Source organism: Cuculus canorus, chromosome 8 (genome assembly GCF_017976375.1).
Source record: "Cuculus canorus isolate bCucCan1 chromosome 8, bCucCan1.pri, whole genome shotgun sequence".
NCBI classification, from domain to species: Eukaryota; Metazoa; Chordata; class Aves; order Cuculiformes; family Cuculidae; genus Cuculus; species Cuculus canorus.
The window spans coordinates 26911015-26928212 of NC_071408.1; the positions used below are offsets into that span (position 1 = coordinate 26911015).

Sequence of the window (17198 nt, forward strand, 5' to 3'; positions counted from 1 at the left end):
GGAGATACAGCAAGCTTTGTCTTCCCATGGTGCTTCTATACCATTTCCAGATCCTCAGGGCTCATGGGACAGGACTATGAGGTCAGAAATTGGATCTTGATCTTCTGTGTGGCAGACAGCCACGCCATAACATTAGGTTATGTAGTACTATCATTTGAAAAGTGCAATAATCTCCTGCATGTGGAAGTCTGCATATAAAATTCTGTATGAATGTGGGATTTGATTAAATTTTCTTTGTCAGGCCCCGGTAAGACTCTCTTATGCCCACCTCCCCCAACTGCCATTTAGAAAGATAGGTGTTAAGATATTCAAAATAAACACTCTTGAAAAATATGAGTGGTGGTGCTGTTTTGCCTTTTCTTTTTTTTTTTCTCGGAGAGGACAGCCTCAGATGAATTCCACACTGTTCAACAGAGCTTACTTGAAGGCAGGGAAGGACTGTGTTTTTCTGGTGTGTTGGCGCAAGAGCATCTCTGAAGGATACACTGCGTACAAAACTAGTGTAGCAGCACTGCTGTATATTCTGGGGGCAGCTGGTGTGCCTCTGTTTTTGAGGTGCTCTTCAAATTTAATGTATTGTTTGGGTTCTGTACATCTGTGTAAACAGAAGTATAATTGCTTGGCTTGTTCCCTGCTTCGTGATTATTTTGTTCACCTTTTTTTTTTTTTTTAAATTTTATTGTTTCCTTCCTCTCCCTCCAGTTTTTTATTCACTCCCAGGAGAGAGAATAAAAAAAAAAAAATCCCCTTTGTGGCCACTCACTTTGCTCAGGTTTTGTAGGGGTTTGCCAAATTGCTGTAAATGAACAGTTAAATGTGGAAAAGATGAATAACCTGAGTCTAAGGTTTAAAGAAAAAAAAAAAAAAGTAGGCCACCTGTCAGGTTTGCCAGTCCAAGCTGAATTTGATGGGCTCCAGGGTCATTATGATTACTTAATCACCCTCTTAACAGTAAAGGAATTTTTTTCTTTTTGATTTTCTTCCTTTTTATATTTTTTTTCCTTTTCTCCTACTTGGCGAATGTGGCTTGTTTCCTGTGTTTTCAGTTGAACTGAAATTAATATAGCTTTACAAAGTGTGTTGGTGGGGAGAATTGTTCTGGAGCTTTCTTGTAAGAATACTTTGTTTCTGTAGCTGGTTTGTTGATATTTTTATTAATTTGGGGGAGTAGGTCTTTAGTGGATACAAACTTCTGTTCCTAGCAGCCAAGGAGCTGACCTCGGAATGCTCATAGTGGAAGCTTTAGAAACAAAGGTTTTAGTGTTCCAGCTACTGTTATTGACAGCTAATATTTTTCCTTACGTCAACTGAAAGTTGATTTGTTTTTTATACTTGGGGATCCTGTGTTCAGTCCCTGATGTGAAATGGTTTCTTGCAGTAGCAATAGGTTGGTCACCAACTGCTACTGAAGCAAAATGGAATGTTAAATTTTGTAGGTTTCCTCCTGTGTCGTTGATCACTTTAGCAACCAAAACTTGAGTAAAAAAGAAAGAGTGAGGTGGGAGTGAAAGTTGTTACCAGTTATATTTTGAGTTCCAGACCTATTCATCTTCTGATAGTCAGAGTATAGGGGATTCCAAAGGATCTAAAGGGATTTGATTAGCTTGTCTGTCTTTACTGATGATGCTGTCTGGTTAGTTGTGGTGGCTTTTTTTTCTTTGTGTTTTTTTTTTTTTTTTTCATGCCCCTACTTGGATATCTGCTTATTTTTCTTAGTCTCTTAAACGGGCGTAAGCTCTTTTGAAGTCCTGTCAAACTTATTAGATATCCTCCAGTAATATTAATATTAATTTCTTGTATTTTAGGATCCAGCAAGGGTAGAGAAGACAGCAGATTACCTAAGATATGAGACGTCCTCCCTTAGAAAAATAAGACTTGTTTTCAAAATGGACCGAAGTAAGCGGAATTCAATAGCAGGATTTCCACCACGCTTGGAGCGCGCTGAAGACTTTGATGGTGGCACTGGAGGAGAAGGGACTGCATCCCAGATAGGAAGAGTTTGTACCTCTTCATACAGAGCCCTGATAAGTGCCTTTTCTAGACTTACTCGTCTTGATGACTTCACATGTGAGAAAATTGGCTCTGGTTTCTTCTCTGAGGTGTTCAAGGTGCGTGTTTAGTTCTTTCCTCTCCATGTAGACTGCTTCATGTTTACTGCTGAGATTGCATGAGAGTATCAACTATTTCACTGAAGCAACTTGTTGAATTTGCTTTACTTGGGATGTGTGCATGATGAAGAGCTTGTGGGTCTCAAATATTTGCTCTGTCACTCTTCCAGCTGGTTTTTATCGCTTGTAATTTTACTGTTTCTTTTTGGGAGAAACAGTAAAAGCAAAAAAAAAAAAATTTGGTTTATTTTTTGGTCTATGCCATGTATTTTTGCTACACTATTCGTGTAGTGAATTAAATACCAATGGATATTGGTTCTCTCATATGTAATCATGAATGTCTTTAACTTAGCTAGATTATTAGTTTTGCGGGATTTTATTTACACCTTTGGTAATCTTTGCCTCCCAACACTAGATGTATATGTGTTAGGAGATCTACATGTGGTTACTGAATTTGAAACCACAGTGTATCTCACTGACATTACAATACAATTAGCTGCTCTTCTCTGTTTCCTTTGCTGCTCGTTATGCTGCTGCATCTGACTCCAATAATTAGAGATTGGTTTGAAGTAAATGGTGTTGGTGACTTGCTGCTGTGAATCTGCGAAGTAGATAAAGATCTTTGTAAAGCAATTTGTGAAGCTATACAGGCAGCCCCAGGTTTATAGACAGTTTGTGATATTTCTGCTGCTCTGACTGTTCTGGTAAGGTTTATCATAGAGGGAAAGGACATTGAGTTGACTTCGAGGCTTTCAGGCATTGCAAATATAACTTGTTTCGTTTTCCTAGTTCCCAACTTTAAAAAAAGACACCCTCCAAATTACTTCCATTTCAGTGAAATGCCAGAAGACTTTATCTCAAAACATTTTGATCATTCTATGACACTTCGTGTGAGCTTTTCTTTAAGAAGTTAAACCATAAAGCTTTTATCCAGTTTTACGTCTGTGAATAGCTATGTAAATTAGAAAATGAAAGTTATTTCTGTTGCTTTAATACATAAAGGCATTCAGATCTCCATATATACCTCTCCTCTTGTATAAAGGCAAGTCACTTGACCGAACTTTTCATGTTTAGCTAGATATATGAAATTTTGTTAAACATGTAATAGTAGAAATTCTTTCAAATGGGCAGATGTAAAGAATGTTATTTGGGGTATATAGGAGTCTTGGTACAGATCAGCTCTTTATAAAGCCAGCTTGTATACCAATTGAAAAGAAGGTGAAATGTTTTTTTGCTTTTATTTTGTTTTTCTTATTTTCCTGTTTGGAAAACTTTGTGAAACGTTTTGTAGCAACTGTCTTTATAGCTAGACATTTCTTATCGTGGAATGAACTGATTTTTAAAGTTCTGTGTGTCGCTGGAACTCATCTTTACAGCTGAAGTGGATGAGGGTATCAATAGACTTGGGTCATCGCTAAGTAACTGGGAATAACAGACCTTGATTTCTTTATGTGAATTTAGGAGTTAATATTTTGGAGTAGTTTTGTCTTAGGTTTATCTCAGTGTTGCTAATTAGACATTGTGTCTTTTGCTATTCTGTATATTGAGGATTTTGCCTTCTTTAGTACTTGGCTGTTCCAATACTTAGGTTATGAATTTATCCTATGGTGGTATTGTCAATCATACTTATGTTGGGACTTCAAAAAGTTTCGTAGCTGAACAGGCTTACTGAGTGAAATAGCTGCCATACTCTACCCTGCATTGGTGAGGAACATCATGGGGAAGTACCCTGAGGAAAGGTGCTTACGTATCCAGCAGAAAGGTAGGGTATTATTGATTGTTAGGAAACAAAAGTAGGTGAGGGAAAAAAGGCTAAAAGTAAGGGTAAGTTTCCAGCATTCATAGTAATTGATTTATTAAGGATATCTTATTTTAAGAGAGGACTTGGTTTAGTCAGGCAGTAGCATACTGAGATAAACAACTGTGAGAACTGTGTTGACCGAGAGAAATCCTTGATAACTTATTTACTTTCCTGTGCAGAAGTAAGTGTGCTCTTTAAAAACCTTTCCCTGCTGTTCCCCCTTTCAGTAAGCTAAACGAGACATCACATAGTGTCAGTCTAGAATCAGTGGCGTGGGGTTACTCTGAGAGCCCATGGTGGTAGTCTGAGTATCCAGTGTCTGTTTTCCCAGAAACAACCACGGACCTCCTGCAGGGACACAATGAGTGACAAAGCCTTTTTTTCACATCAGTTTCAAACAAGGTCTCGCTTCAATTTTAGCACAAAGGGGTGAGAATGCATTACGACCTTATCTTAGATGTAGTCCCATACTCATTTAAGCAGGTTTCTGTTCTGCTAGTTTATCAGCCTGACCACCTCTGTCATTAATCCTACTGTGCTGATGATTAGATTTCATGCAAGAACCTTGATGTGCTTCCAGGGGGGAGAGCCTCATGGTTTGACACAGTTAGAGTTCAGTCTATCTGCGGACTTCCAGCTAAATGATTGAACTCAAGATAAATACAGGATAGCTCTAGACTTACTGTGTACATAATTTTACAAGAGCAATGAAGCCTTCCCTTTAAATCAGCAAAGGTGTCTCAAAACCCCCATGTCAACTTTGGTTATGTATTTGTCTGTTGTTTTGTGAGTATCAATTATTAGGTTCATTCAAATGATTTAGCAAAGACCACTTGGACTGTTGTGAGGGTTTAGCATTTTTGTTTTGCTGTGTAACTGACAATTGTTTTCAGTGAGTTCTTCCCTTCCATCCTTTTCTGTGGATAACAGTTTTAAATATAGTCTGTTACAGTGGATAGAAATTGCCTTCTCTTAACTTGGGAATAGGAGTACATTACAGCTTAAATGTATGTATTAATGGTTATATGTGCTGTGAATGATCTTAGCATTTGTAGTGCACCTTTATTCATACACGAATTAAACTTCTGTTTACTCAGCAGTAGGAGCCATCATTATAACAATTCCAATTCACACCTGAATACTAAGCATTGTAGAAAACCTGAATCTTGTCATGCTATGAGCAGTCTGATTGAAGTAGCTGACTGACTAGTGCCCGTTCTGATTTTTTATGGCAAGTGCAGAACACTGAGGTTTCTTCTTAAAACTGAGCAAGGCAAAAGAGCCTGTGAACCACTAGCTACTCCTTTGACTATGGTTTTACGTTGCTACATTATAGTCGTTCCTTCTAGTACACATTTGCCTGGCTTATTTGTGAAGATGTCTTGTAAAATGCATCACAGCTATGTGAATAACAAGATACGATGAATCTTATTGCTGATGTAACGTGCATACCATTGAGAAACAACTGGAAATAAGTCAGTGCTGTTCTGTGATGTGTGGACTCTATAACCTGTGAAACTGGCACTATCCAGGTGCAAGGCCAAATCTGAATACAAAGAGAGGGCAGCTTTTGATTAACTTAACAAGATGGGTAGTGGGTGCAAATGGGTCAGTATCTTTGGGACATTCATGTTTTGTGTTGCAAAGCTGTAAGACCTCCTGTTTGAATACCCTGGAATGATGTCCTCAATTAATTGGTTGGTTGTCAGTCTTTATGGTTAAAATTACGTGCTTTGAAAGTGCTGACTTGTCAGAGAAGGTGCGCCTGTTTAAATACATACCTTGCGCCTGAGGCTAGGATCCTGTTTCTCCTATTTATTTAATGTCTTCAAGGTGCCTCAAAAGTAAGCAGCATCCAGCTGAAAGCAGAAACAGGGCTGATGTGAGGTTAAGCTTAGGGGTAGTGTGAAGAACATTTGGATATAATTTTTTTTTTATCAAATACTTATGTACTGAAAATAAAACTGGTAGTTCTGTTACCTCAAATGTACGTTGTCTAGTATGATTTATGATACTGTGTCTCTTGGCATGTTGTCATGCTGATTGGCTTGATCTCTGGAACATCTGACTGTGGTAGATCCGAAAGATGCTACTGATCTGGCTTTGGCAAAGTGACTCATTGAGACCTGTCTTTTGTGCTTTATGCCTTGATTACCATTTTACTCAATTACCATCCCTCTCTGTGTTTGTAGTTTTGCAGGCCTTGAGGAGTCCAGTGCAGAAATGTTTGCTGTTAAACAGTAGTCACTTTCTTTTGGCCTCTGACCTAGGTTTGACAGAACTTGCTGACTAGAATAAACAGTGCAGAGTAAGAACTGTGCAATAGACTGAGTCGGGGGCTAACTTGTAGGACTTCAGACACTTGAATGCCACTCCCCCCAAAGTACCTGTCTTGGTTGGCATGAATATCTGTTTTATTGCTTTGTCACTGGACTTTAGGCCAACATTACATTCTTCAAGGTGACATTAATATCTCCATAAAATCACATAATTGGGCAGAATGCTCATAGGTATTTTTAAGTAGAGGAAGATAGGAACACTGATTTTGTATAGGTGTTTTTCTTGATTGTAGCTGTTGTAAATGAGATTGCGTTACTGGAACCATAGCTTGTATAACAGCGTGTGTGTGAACTTGTATTGTGTCCCCAGACTTACAGTGCAATAACAAAGAGTTCTCCTCTTGTCACCAGTAGCATACTGGTGATAAATGCACTTATTTTGTTCCTGGATACTAATTCTTGTCCAGTAGGCGTAAGTAGTTTCTGCAGGTTTTGCCTACATCAAGTTTTGGCATTTTTATTACTATTTAGGCCTTCCTAACACACCGTACATCTTTTCATGTTTCTCTTTGCTTTATAGATTTGTGGAGTTGAAAGCAGAGGGTTGGAAAAGACTTATATCATCTTGCTTTTCATCCTTCTGTTCCAGAGTAAAAGCAGCTTTATCTGTTGTTCTTCATGGACACCTCCTTAACCTGTCCTTTAAAGCTGACAGTAGAGAGACTACTGCCATGACAGATACTAACTACCAGGTATATCTGGAGAAGCAATTTTATTGAGCAAGAGAGGAGTGGCAGCATCATAAGCCACAGTGGCCTGAAAACCTCCAGCAGCAGATGAGGTTACTCTGACTTCTGTGAAGATGACTTGTGTGAGCATTCTCTTCATCTGCTTGAACTGGGAGGGCAGAAGCTCTTGGCAGAGGAATGGTAAAAAACTACTAAGGATGTAAGATTTGCTTTCCATCATCTGTATGTGCTTTCCTCATACCTTCTCTATTTCGAATGATCACAGTTTTGTCTCAAGAACAAAACACTGTTGATTTAGAAATTTGAAGCACAACAAAAAGATCCTTCTGCATAACTTGTAAGGAAGTATTTCTGGTATTCAGGTTAAAAATATTCTGAGGGCAGCACTGAAGTTGAAGTCAGCTGATAATGAGAAATTTCACAGGAAACTTCCAATCTATCTCAAGCTTTTTCTGTTCTTACTACTTTAATTTCAAATTTCTCTCATTTTCTAATGTGTTGTTTTGAACATTTAGTGTAAGGTTTGCTCTAGGCAAGAATCATCTTTGATTGCCTCTAGAATTAGCAGCCTGATCAGGGTCCTGAACAAGTGTAGATGTTCTTCAAAAACGGTGTGAAATGTTGGAGGTGAGATCACACAGGATCCTTGATATTTGTGGGAATATTTGATAGGCTTAAAAGGTGTATTATTTCAGTTACCCTATGAAGTATTTGTAGGAAAGCATCTGGTTGTATGTATGAAATACTTCTTCAGCACTGGCTATTAGAGTTTTCTAAAGCTGGAAACCCACAAAACATGGGGAAAAGTAAAGACAAAAAGTGGTTCAGTGAATTACTTCAGTCTTAATGTGTTTGATGTGTAAAAATTGATGTCATTACAGTGCATAAATGGTCTTATAATGGCGAAACAGTTGCCTAAAAGCACTCTTCAAAAGTGAAAAAAAGGCTTAATACAGCCCAATGGCTAGAAACTGTAATAGATTTGTGTTTAATCTGACAAACTAAATGGCTGTAGGGCAGCCTCACTTACTAGAAATTGTCTTCTCTCTCCTGTTGGTTCACTGGTTATATTTGTAGCCATCCTGTTTTATTAGAAGGTTCTTGATTAAGCTTGGCAAGGTGTTGAGAAACTTACAGCTGCCAACAATTTAAGGCCACCAGTTTTGGAAACAAATGGTCTAGATGATTGAATTCTGAAACACTGAAGTGTTTGGGTTTTTTTTTCTGCTTGAGATCGGTGTTGCTACATCAAGGAAACTAAAATACTTCAGGCTCTACTTATGACAAATAGTGGCAGAAGAAGTCCTTGTAGGTTGGAAAGTGAGTAGGGAATGAGGAAGTGGATTATTGTACATATTGGTTACACAGATCTAATGTTTGGTCTTGTAGGCATGGGGAATATCCCTTGTGACTGAGAAGTGATACCCATTTGAGCAGCGTGTCCCCTGTCACCCAGCTGTGGTGTGTTGTTCCTCTTCTAAATTTGTTCTTCCATTCTGTCACAGTGGGATAGAACCATCACAGTTGTTGCTGCACTTCCTGTGTGAAGTGTTGCTTGTTAGAAAAACAGACAGCAAAGTTTCTGGTCCACATGTGCCTTTTGGTCTAATTTTATTTCAGTGGCATTCAATCTTAATCTGAATATCTTCCTCTCTTGAGTGGAGGAAACTCTTTCACCTTGCTCAAGTATTTGAGGCTTAAAGTCTCTTATGTGTAGTTAGTGTTAAAACACGCCTCTAATTGTTTGCTTGGGAATACAGTCACTCTGTGTGTTATATAAATTGGCCAAGAAGGGCATGATAAGTCTGAAACTTAATTTCAGGCTCTTGAGTTACATTGGCTAGGTGGTTCTGATCAGTCTTTCTACTCTGATACTTGTCAGGAATAGGAAGAAGCACCATTCTGGAGCTGAGCTGAGCCACAAATCCTGAGGATGCTGGTGCTTTCTTACTCAAAGTGGAAGTCTTGTAAGTTTGATTTGTATTGCACTGATGTGTGAAGTATCAGCCTTTCGGAACCCTTATGCCAGTTGCTTATGTGGATGGTAACCACTAAACTACACAGTTGTTTTCCTCTTGCTAATTTTTTTTTGGTTATTGATATGCCAAGTTGCTTTCATCCTAGTCCTTGTCACGTAATTAGCCAGTGCTTCTATAGAGCATAGGCTGTGGGGACGAGTGGTAATAATGAAGCTTTACTCCAACAAATCATGAATATAGGAATTTTAAACCTCATTTGCATTATTATTATTTATAGATTGTACAACTGGGGCAAAAAACCCGTTTGAAATGCAAACTAGAATGGAGGGCTAGTTAGTGTTTGATATCTGAAATAAATCCTGATTTTTATTTATTAATTTTATGTCTAGAAGTCTGAAAATATGCATGTAATAATCACCTTAACATCAACCGAGGAAACACTGGGAGTGACTCAAAAGCTCTCACCAGGTAGCAGATCTAATGAAAGCTTTTGCTCTCTGCAAAATCATGTTTCCATAATACTTTTTCTGCAGTGCTCTCTGGCATCAGTACAAGTAAAGTCTAAAACACTGAGTGAAGCAAACTAACAGGGGAAAGAGAGTTTTGCTTACAAAACTGTGTCAATTTCTCTGGCTTAGTTAGCTAGCTTCTCTGCTGAAGAAGAATCTTTGGAAAATATGGCACAACTGTCATTATACCCTGAAGGTAAAGGATTTGTTTCTTTAGTAAAAAGCCAGGACAAAAATATCTGAAACAAACTTGATACTAAAAGAATACTAGTTTGGGGGGAAAAAAAAAAAGTAAATTAATGTGAAATTGTCCATTTTGATGTGTAATTATTGCCTGTTTGGAAACCTGACCTCTTCTAAATCTTGTGGAACAGCAGATATTTTGAATGCCTGAGGTAAATCTTTGTTGTCCTCAAACTAGTGAGGATTCTCACAAATTGTGTCAACAATAAGGAAGGCACTCTGATACTGTAACAAGTGGGACCTTGCCATAGGAGATAACCCCCTGGCTGGATTTTGTGTTTGGTACAGTGGCTTCTGTAGTTCAGGGTCCTTTGGGCCTTTGATTTTCCTCCGGAAGGGAAGTTGTGCCAATCTAGGTATCACTGTGCACTTTCCCAGGGCGAGGCAGGTGGTAAGATTCCCTTGGCACAGAAACATTTGTGGGCTTTTTGTCTTGTTTTTTTAATAATTTCTCAAGCACAGTTAAATGATCTGTTTCGTTTTCTGTTCTGGATGGGGATGTGCTGGGTTAGCAGCTCTGGGATTGTCCGTGTTTTGCCAGCTGGCAAACATGCACATTTGTGTAAGCCCATTCATTGCTGATACTGAGAGACAGGTGCTGATTTACTGTTCTTCAAATAACTGCATTGGTATATGTCCAGTGTTAACACCACTGCATCTGGAAAACAAGAGGGCATCACTTAAGATCATTGTGACACACCTCTCCGAACACTTATTTACTGGTTTTGTAGGGAGGAGGGAAGTTAAATGTATTGTGTTGATGGATTTCACTGCCTGTGCCTGGAGAATGTGTGTGATGGTATCGCTGACTGGTATGAAATCTAAAAATGAAAATGCAAACTGTTATTGATGGCAGTAACAGACCAGATATGTTGTTTACAGTATTAGATCTGTAGGGAATGCTTCATAGCCTCTTAGTAGACATTGGTCATGATTAGAGAAAGGCACTCTAAAACCTGCATGATACGGCTTCTTTTAGTCTTTACTTCTCGAGTTGTTAGGAATTCTGGATGCAAGTCATCTGAGATGTCCTGTTCACAGTAGCTGCTGAGACCATATCCAGACTGTAGGGACTCCTTTCTCCTGTCCTTGTCAGCTTCCTCTGTGGGAGTCGCCAGGGCCCCTGATCCAATCTTGCTGTGCTTGTCACAGCCTGAGAGCGCATTGGGGTAGTGGGAATAGCCCTTTGTGCTGGGCAGCAGTAGCAGGCACTGCTCCCCAAGGGTGGGGCCTTCTGTTTACGTGGTCTTGTTGGATGAAGGGTTGAGGATAGGACAGAGCTATGAAACATAGCTGGAGTGATCGATAGTGAGACAGCGTTGCTTTGTTAACTAATCCATAGCTGACGATATGTCTAACACTGAGGCACTAATGACAATTTGTAACTTCCACATCAGCTGCCTGCAGTTAAGTCCTGCAAATCCAATCCTTGTGCTTCCCAACCTTAACTGACAATGAGAAGGCACATAAGGAACTTCATGGTATGTTTAATTAGATACTTTTTTTGCTAGTAGAATTTATTCAGGAAACTGCTCTTCTTAAGAATGGTCTATATAACAAGAATGGATTTGGAACTTTTGTCTTTGGCTATAGCCTGAAATTTGTTAAATATAACAAAATATAAAACCATAATCAATATCCTCAATAAGGAAAATGTAGCTCCATAATGCTTCCTGCTGTCATCTTATTTGCTATTGTAGTCAAGTCCTAGTGCTGCAATTGTGATTATAGTAGCAATAGTTACTTGTCAGCAGGCTCTGTTCTGAAATGTGAGACCAATGTCCTTACTCATGCATGGTGGCATTTATTCGAAAGATTTATAAAGGAAAGATAAGGAAATTATTTCTGCCCAGAATAAAGCTTTCTCTCAAGGTTTCCATACAGATTTTGAAAACAAACCCCCAAAATGTGTTTGAATAGTAGTGATGATGTCATCGTTAGAGTTAGGGGACTGTGTGCTCTGTAACAAACTGTTAATATACTGTAAAAGAATGAAGGTGCAATTATATTTTAGGAAAACTCAGCTTGAAGTGCTTTTGCTTCAACAGCATCTGTAGATTGTGTAAATACCACCATTTTTCACACAAGATAAATCCATAGGAACATGGGAAATATTTAACCAAATAGGTAAATGAGGACACAGTGCATCTGGGTGTGTATTATCTTGTATGTTACAATAGCCATTTGTAGATATCAAAATTCCAGTTTCCCTGGCAGGTAGTTAGCAATATTGCTTCCATTTTATAGGTGCAATTAAAGAGAGAATCAAAGTAGCGTGCCCAGAGCTGTTCAATGAGCTGATCGTAGCTAACATTAAAAAAAGAAGAAGCTCCCAGTGCAGTACTTCAAACTCAATATTTCTTTTCCTTTCCAGACTATAACATTAGGCTCATGTATAAAGTACATGCTTGAGCTGTGTACTGAAGCAGTGGTATAACATAACAATGCTCCTCTGCATTTTATTGCCTAATACTTAAGAGGTGGGTCCATGTTCCTTCTCTTGGATTGCAAAGGGGAATTTATATGGTTATGTTCTGCTGAACTGGCTACAAAATCAGTCAGCTTCCCCACCCAGGCTGTGCCTGTTTATATCTCATCTCAAACTGTGGAACAATAGTCCTCTGATTAATTTGTGCTTTTTCTCAAAATAAGACTGTAGTCTCTGTTTGTCTTTAAGATTTGATTGAAATCAAGTTAACGACAGAGAGATACATGCAGTTTCCTCTCAATAAATGGTTTGTTTAAAATAAATGAATGCTGTATTTTGGGCTCTGGTTCTACATTACAGTGGGCAGTGAAGTAAAAATACAAAAGAAAAATTGAGGGAATTTTGGCACACACAAATGGATTTACAAACTATCAAGAGTACTGCTGTCTCACCAATTATACATTTGCTTTAGTTTGGTAAAAAAAAAAAAAGGAGAACTTGTTTGACTGTTGGTGTGGAATATGCTGTAATAATTGAACTTAATACTTTGCTGAACTGGTGATGCTAGAAGTTACGGCAGTTATTGAAGTAGGATCTTGGTTTGATGACCAATACCAAGCCTTCGTACTGAAGGGAAAATGGTAAAGGCTCCAACTTTTCTGTCTATTTCTCACAATTGTTTTTAGTAGTAGAAATTAATGGAGTTACAGTTTTGGTTTGTGCCTGTTTTCTGTACATCTTCTGAACCTTTGAGGTTTTGGTTTGTGCCTGTTTTCTGTACATCTTCTGAACCTGTGCTAAAGCTCTTGTAACATGTGGTGACTAGTTTTGTTTGGCAAAGTTTTGTTACACTTGGCAGGCTTCTTCACTACAAGAAGTTAGTGTGTAGTGACATATGCAACTATGAAAACAACCACAACCCAATCTGACTCCCTAGCATCAATGTAACTGCTTAATGTTACCTGGATTGATGTATTTCTTCAAGCTTCTATTTGTCACTGCAGATTTTCCTAGTAACGTGAGCTTTTTTTTTTTTTACTTGATATAAGCATCACTACTATGAATATCTGACTATGGGTACATTTTAAAGCTTAGAAAAACATCTGAGATTCCAGTTTTACAGTGTGATCTGAGCTGAAGAACAGGTTTGTCTTCTCAATTAAAGGGAGCTTTCTTCAATCGAACATAGTCATACTGTGTAGTGTAGTAAGTACAAACACCATAGAGGGCTGACTGTGGTAATGTCTTCGTCTCATGTCATCACAAGAGAAAATACTTGCAAATCAGATGAAGACATTTAGAGAAAAGAGGTTGATAAAAGGTGGCATAAATAAATAAAACGTCACTGGACCTTTGCCATGTATGTCACTAACGTGAAGGCTGCAGACTGACTGGAGGATACATTTGAATTAGTGAGTATAAGGTTGGTGAGCCAGTATAAGTGAAAATATGTGCAGTATTTTTGTGGATAATACAGCGAGCTCAGCAATGAGAAGCAAACTCAGGGAAGGCTATCTGTTTGGACTAGAGAGGGCTGCTTTTAAAGTGGCGCTTTGGATATTTGACAGGGAAGGTGCAGGTGAAATGGCCAGATGAATATTGAGGTGTTTAAAAGAAAAACTTGGTGCAGGTCCTAGAGAAGGAGGAGGCAGCATCATTTTAGTTAAACTATATAAGGTCTGGAAATATAATTAAGCATTGAGGCTGGATGCCAAAAGAGAGAAAGGTAAGGAAAAACTGGAAAACAATTAATTGCAGTTTTGGAAGAGAACAGTGACAAAATACTTCCAACTCATTGTTATATTGTTGGAAAATAATGAAAATGCAGTGAAAGACTAGGTGCAAAACTGGAAGTTATATTGGCAGATTTGTAACATCAATATTAGGAAATGTTCTTCAGATGCTCATTCCAAGGACACCTGGAAAGGGACAGTTAATAGTAAAGGTCAAGAAGGCTTTGTGAAAGATGAAATGAGGCTAGGTTTCAGCTGTTGCTTAAATATTCTGCCCCCTTCAGTCCAGGCAAAATGTGGAAAGAATATAAAGCCTTGGATTTTCAGAAAGCTGTGCCATATCCATGTAACTAGAAAATAATTATTTAAGTTCTATTTGGTTTTTAGTAATAAAAAAAATTGTAGCTAAGCAGCATGCTGAAAAGTGAAAACACTAGTTTTCACAGGATATTCCTCATGTGAGCTCAGTGCAGGATTTTTATAGCAACTAGTTCTGTTGAATGTGAGCCCTGCTCAGTCACTATTAGGAGTTTTCCCTCAAATATATTACTATATCTGTACCTGGAGATAGATATATATATATGCACACACACACATGTGTATACTTCCTCTACTTCTCACCTTCTTCTAAAGAAGATCAGAACAGGTTTGGAGACACAGTGGGCAGGCAGGCTGTGCAGCTGGCTGTAGCCACGTCAAAGTACCTTCAAAGTACTTTGATCCTAGAAGAATCAGAGTGCAAAGGGACGGTTTAACTGCCTGCCAACAATAAAACAGAGAAGCAATATCTGGTTACTGTGACCTCAGAGATGGAGACATATAGGTAAGCAGACTGAGAAGCCAGAAGCTCGTGCAAAGCAGCATGGGAAAGCAGCTGTGGGATTGTTAGAATATTTCTAAGCAGAGACAAGATCATCCAGACATCTTTGAAAGGTTACTTGCTCTGATATGCAAGCAACCCTAATTAATAATAATGTCAACAGCTTTAAAAGCTTTACAGCGATCTGCTAAGTTGCATCAATGAAAGTTTTGAATTGCACGAGTGAATCCCTGCTTATGTTGAGTATTCAGGGATGTGCCCAGGGCGAACTGCCTTGTAAACAAATATTAAATAAGATCAACAATATTTCCAAAATATTTACTTGTTTTCCCTCTGGAGCAGTCAGGTGGTTGAAACATCACTTCCATGCTTTCAGTGCACAGAGGTGGCCTGAAAGGAGATGAAGGGTTAAAACTAAACTGTTTGGCAGGGTTTTGGCAAGAGATGCCAAAATAGACCCAAATTTTGTCTAGGGTTTGATTGACAGGTAAGTAGGCACAGGGGGTAGCGTAACTGATAGCTCCTTCTATGTAGTCTTGTCTGTTCCCTCTTGGCAGTCTGTTCTTCCCACGGAAATACTGTTTGCCAGCAGTACTTCAGAGGAGAGAACACAATTAGCTTTATGTACGTTCCAAGTGATTAGCATTGTGTTCCATAATATATAAACTGGTATTTGATTTCACTCATAATATTGGGTATTGTCCTCTTGAAGATGCCCTCCCAGCTTCAGTTCTGCGTTATCCTCCTTGCTTAAAGGGAAGCTAGCAAGAGAGTAAGAGTCTCTGTTTTCCCACACCACCTTTGGTTTGATTAGGTAACTTGCTGTTCTATCAGATTTGGCAGGAATACATCCTCCAACATCAGAACAATATATAGAAGTTCAACTGAAATCCCTGGTCTTACCTTACAGTGTCCTTTTAAGTGAAACAAAGCACATAGTGCACTGTTGGGTGCTGTGACCAGTTATATGGACAGAATACGCCATATATGCTAGAAATCTGAGCTATTTCCAAGCCTGGGGAAAATGATTTTATAAAATGAGCAAGCGAAGAACCCCCAGACCTTGCCACTAAACCTTGTTCAGTCTGTTAGGAGTGAAAAGACTCCAGATTATCCTTCCGAAGTGGAGGATGAAAAATTCTGTCTTTGCAAATGCCTCTCAATTTTCCCTGGATGTGGACAGTCAGACCTTTGAGAAGCAGTTGCTAACCACTTCCTTTTGTGTGTCAGACCTGAAAATCCAGGAAGCATGCAGGGGACAGTGCCCTGAAACCTGCCCACCCTCTTTTCTGAGGTTTTCCTAGCTCAAGAAGAGCAGTCAGAACAAGGAAAAGGCGCAAAGAACAAGGGAGGAGGTGCAATGGTAGGTTCTACTTTTATCTCAGAGTTGAGGCAAAAAGACTTGAAATTTTGGTGCAGAACTGTGTGAACTATAGAAATAGGCAGGAAATTAAGAGGTAGTTAGCAGATGTAATGAGAACACAAATATTGTTTAAGACCACACTCTGTCTCAGTTCCTGCTCACCTTGTACCTCTATTCATTCGCAGTTGGCAGACCTTGAGAATTGTGTTAGTGGAAACCTGATGTCAGAAGAAGCTCTGTTGAGAGTTTCTCTCTGCCTGTAGGAGTTAAATTCCTTCAAATTCTTCCCTGTTCCCTGCAACCCCCAAATTACTCCACCACAACACCCAGGATTCTTAACCCTCCTCCCAGAGGCTGACACAACTGCTGTGTATTTATTCAAAGCTTTCAAGTTGTCATTTTTTCTTAATTCAAATTTGCGTTGTGGGAACAAATCTTCCTTTATGTCTATGAAAGCATTTTTGATATTTTTCGTTCCTAAGCCAAAGCATTACTGCAGATAAAACTAATGTATAAGTAAAATATAGTTGTTTTAGAAGTCTATATATAGACATTGACCTGTCCAGCATAGCTTGTTCATTCAAATTGGCTGGTATGCAAAAGCTGTGTAATTAAAAATTAATGAAAGCACACAATAGACACAAGAAACCTGACAAGTAACGATAAACCCCATCGACTTTACATGCAATCGTCCTGCTTAAAACTGATAAGCATGACAAACAGGCAAGACGGGTTATGTGCAGAAGGATTCTAGATTGTCTTGTTATAATGTTATAACTAAAGCTGTAGTTCGACCAGTTTTATTTTAAAGCCGGTATTGCCACTGAAAGGAGGAGTCCCATGCTTACGAACTTGCTGTTGATTTCTGCTCTCAATGCTGGTGTCTATAACCTTCTCTACCTCCTTTCTCTGATCCTTCTTGCACTGGGATTACTGGGGGATTGTGGGTGAGGCAGCTGAGAAGCTTGTGGGCAGGTGGCAGAGCAGGAGAAAATGCATCTCTGAGCCTATTTCTCTACTCGCTCAGTCCGTTCATGTTGTTTACCACACTTAACTACGATGTTTCCAGTGCTACCTTATACTTCAGGCTAGGATGGGAGTAGGCAATTTGGAAGTGTTAACCCAGGCACACATCTGAAATGTGACACATTTTCCTCCCAGTGTGTCCCTGTGCTGAGTGCATGGT

The 17198-nt window shown here is 38.9% G+C and overlaps 1 protein-coding gene across 1 annotated transcript in view; it reads left to right on the forward strand.

Moving 5' to 3' along the window:
* The window catches only part of TESK2 (testis associated actin remodelling kinase 2), an 80404-nt gene that overhangs the window by 7099 nt on the left and 56107 nt on the right, over positions 1-17198 (forward strand). Inside the window, exon 2 of the mRNA XM_054072985.1 lies at positions 1806-2108. Within this exon, the coding sequence (XP_053928960.1) occupies positions 1887-2108 (222 nt within the window). The 5' untranslated portion in view covers positions 1806-1886. The remainder of the gene's footprint in view (positions 1-1805; positions 2109-17198) is intronic.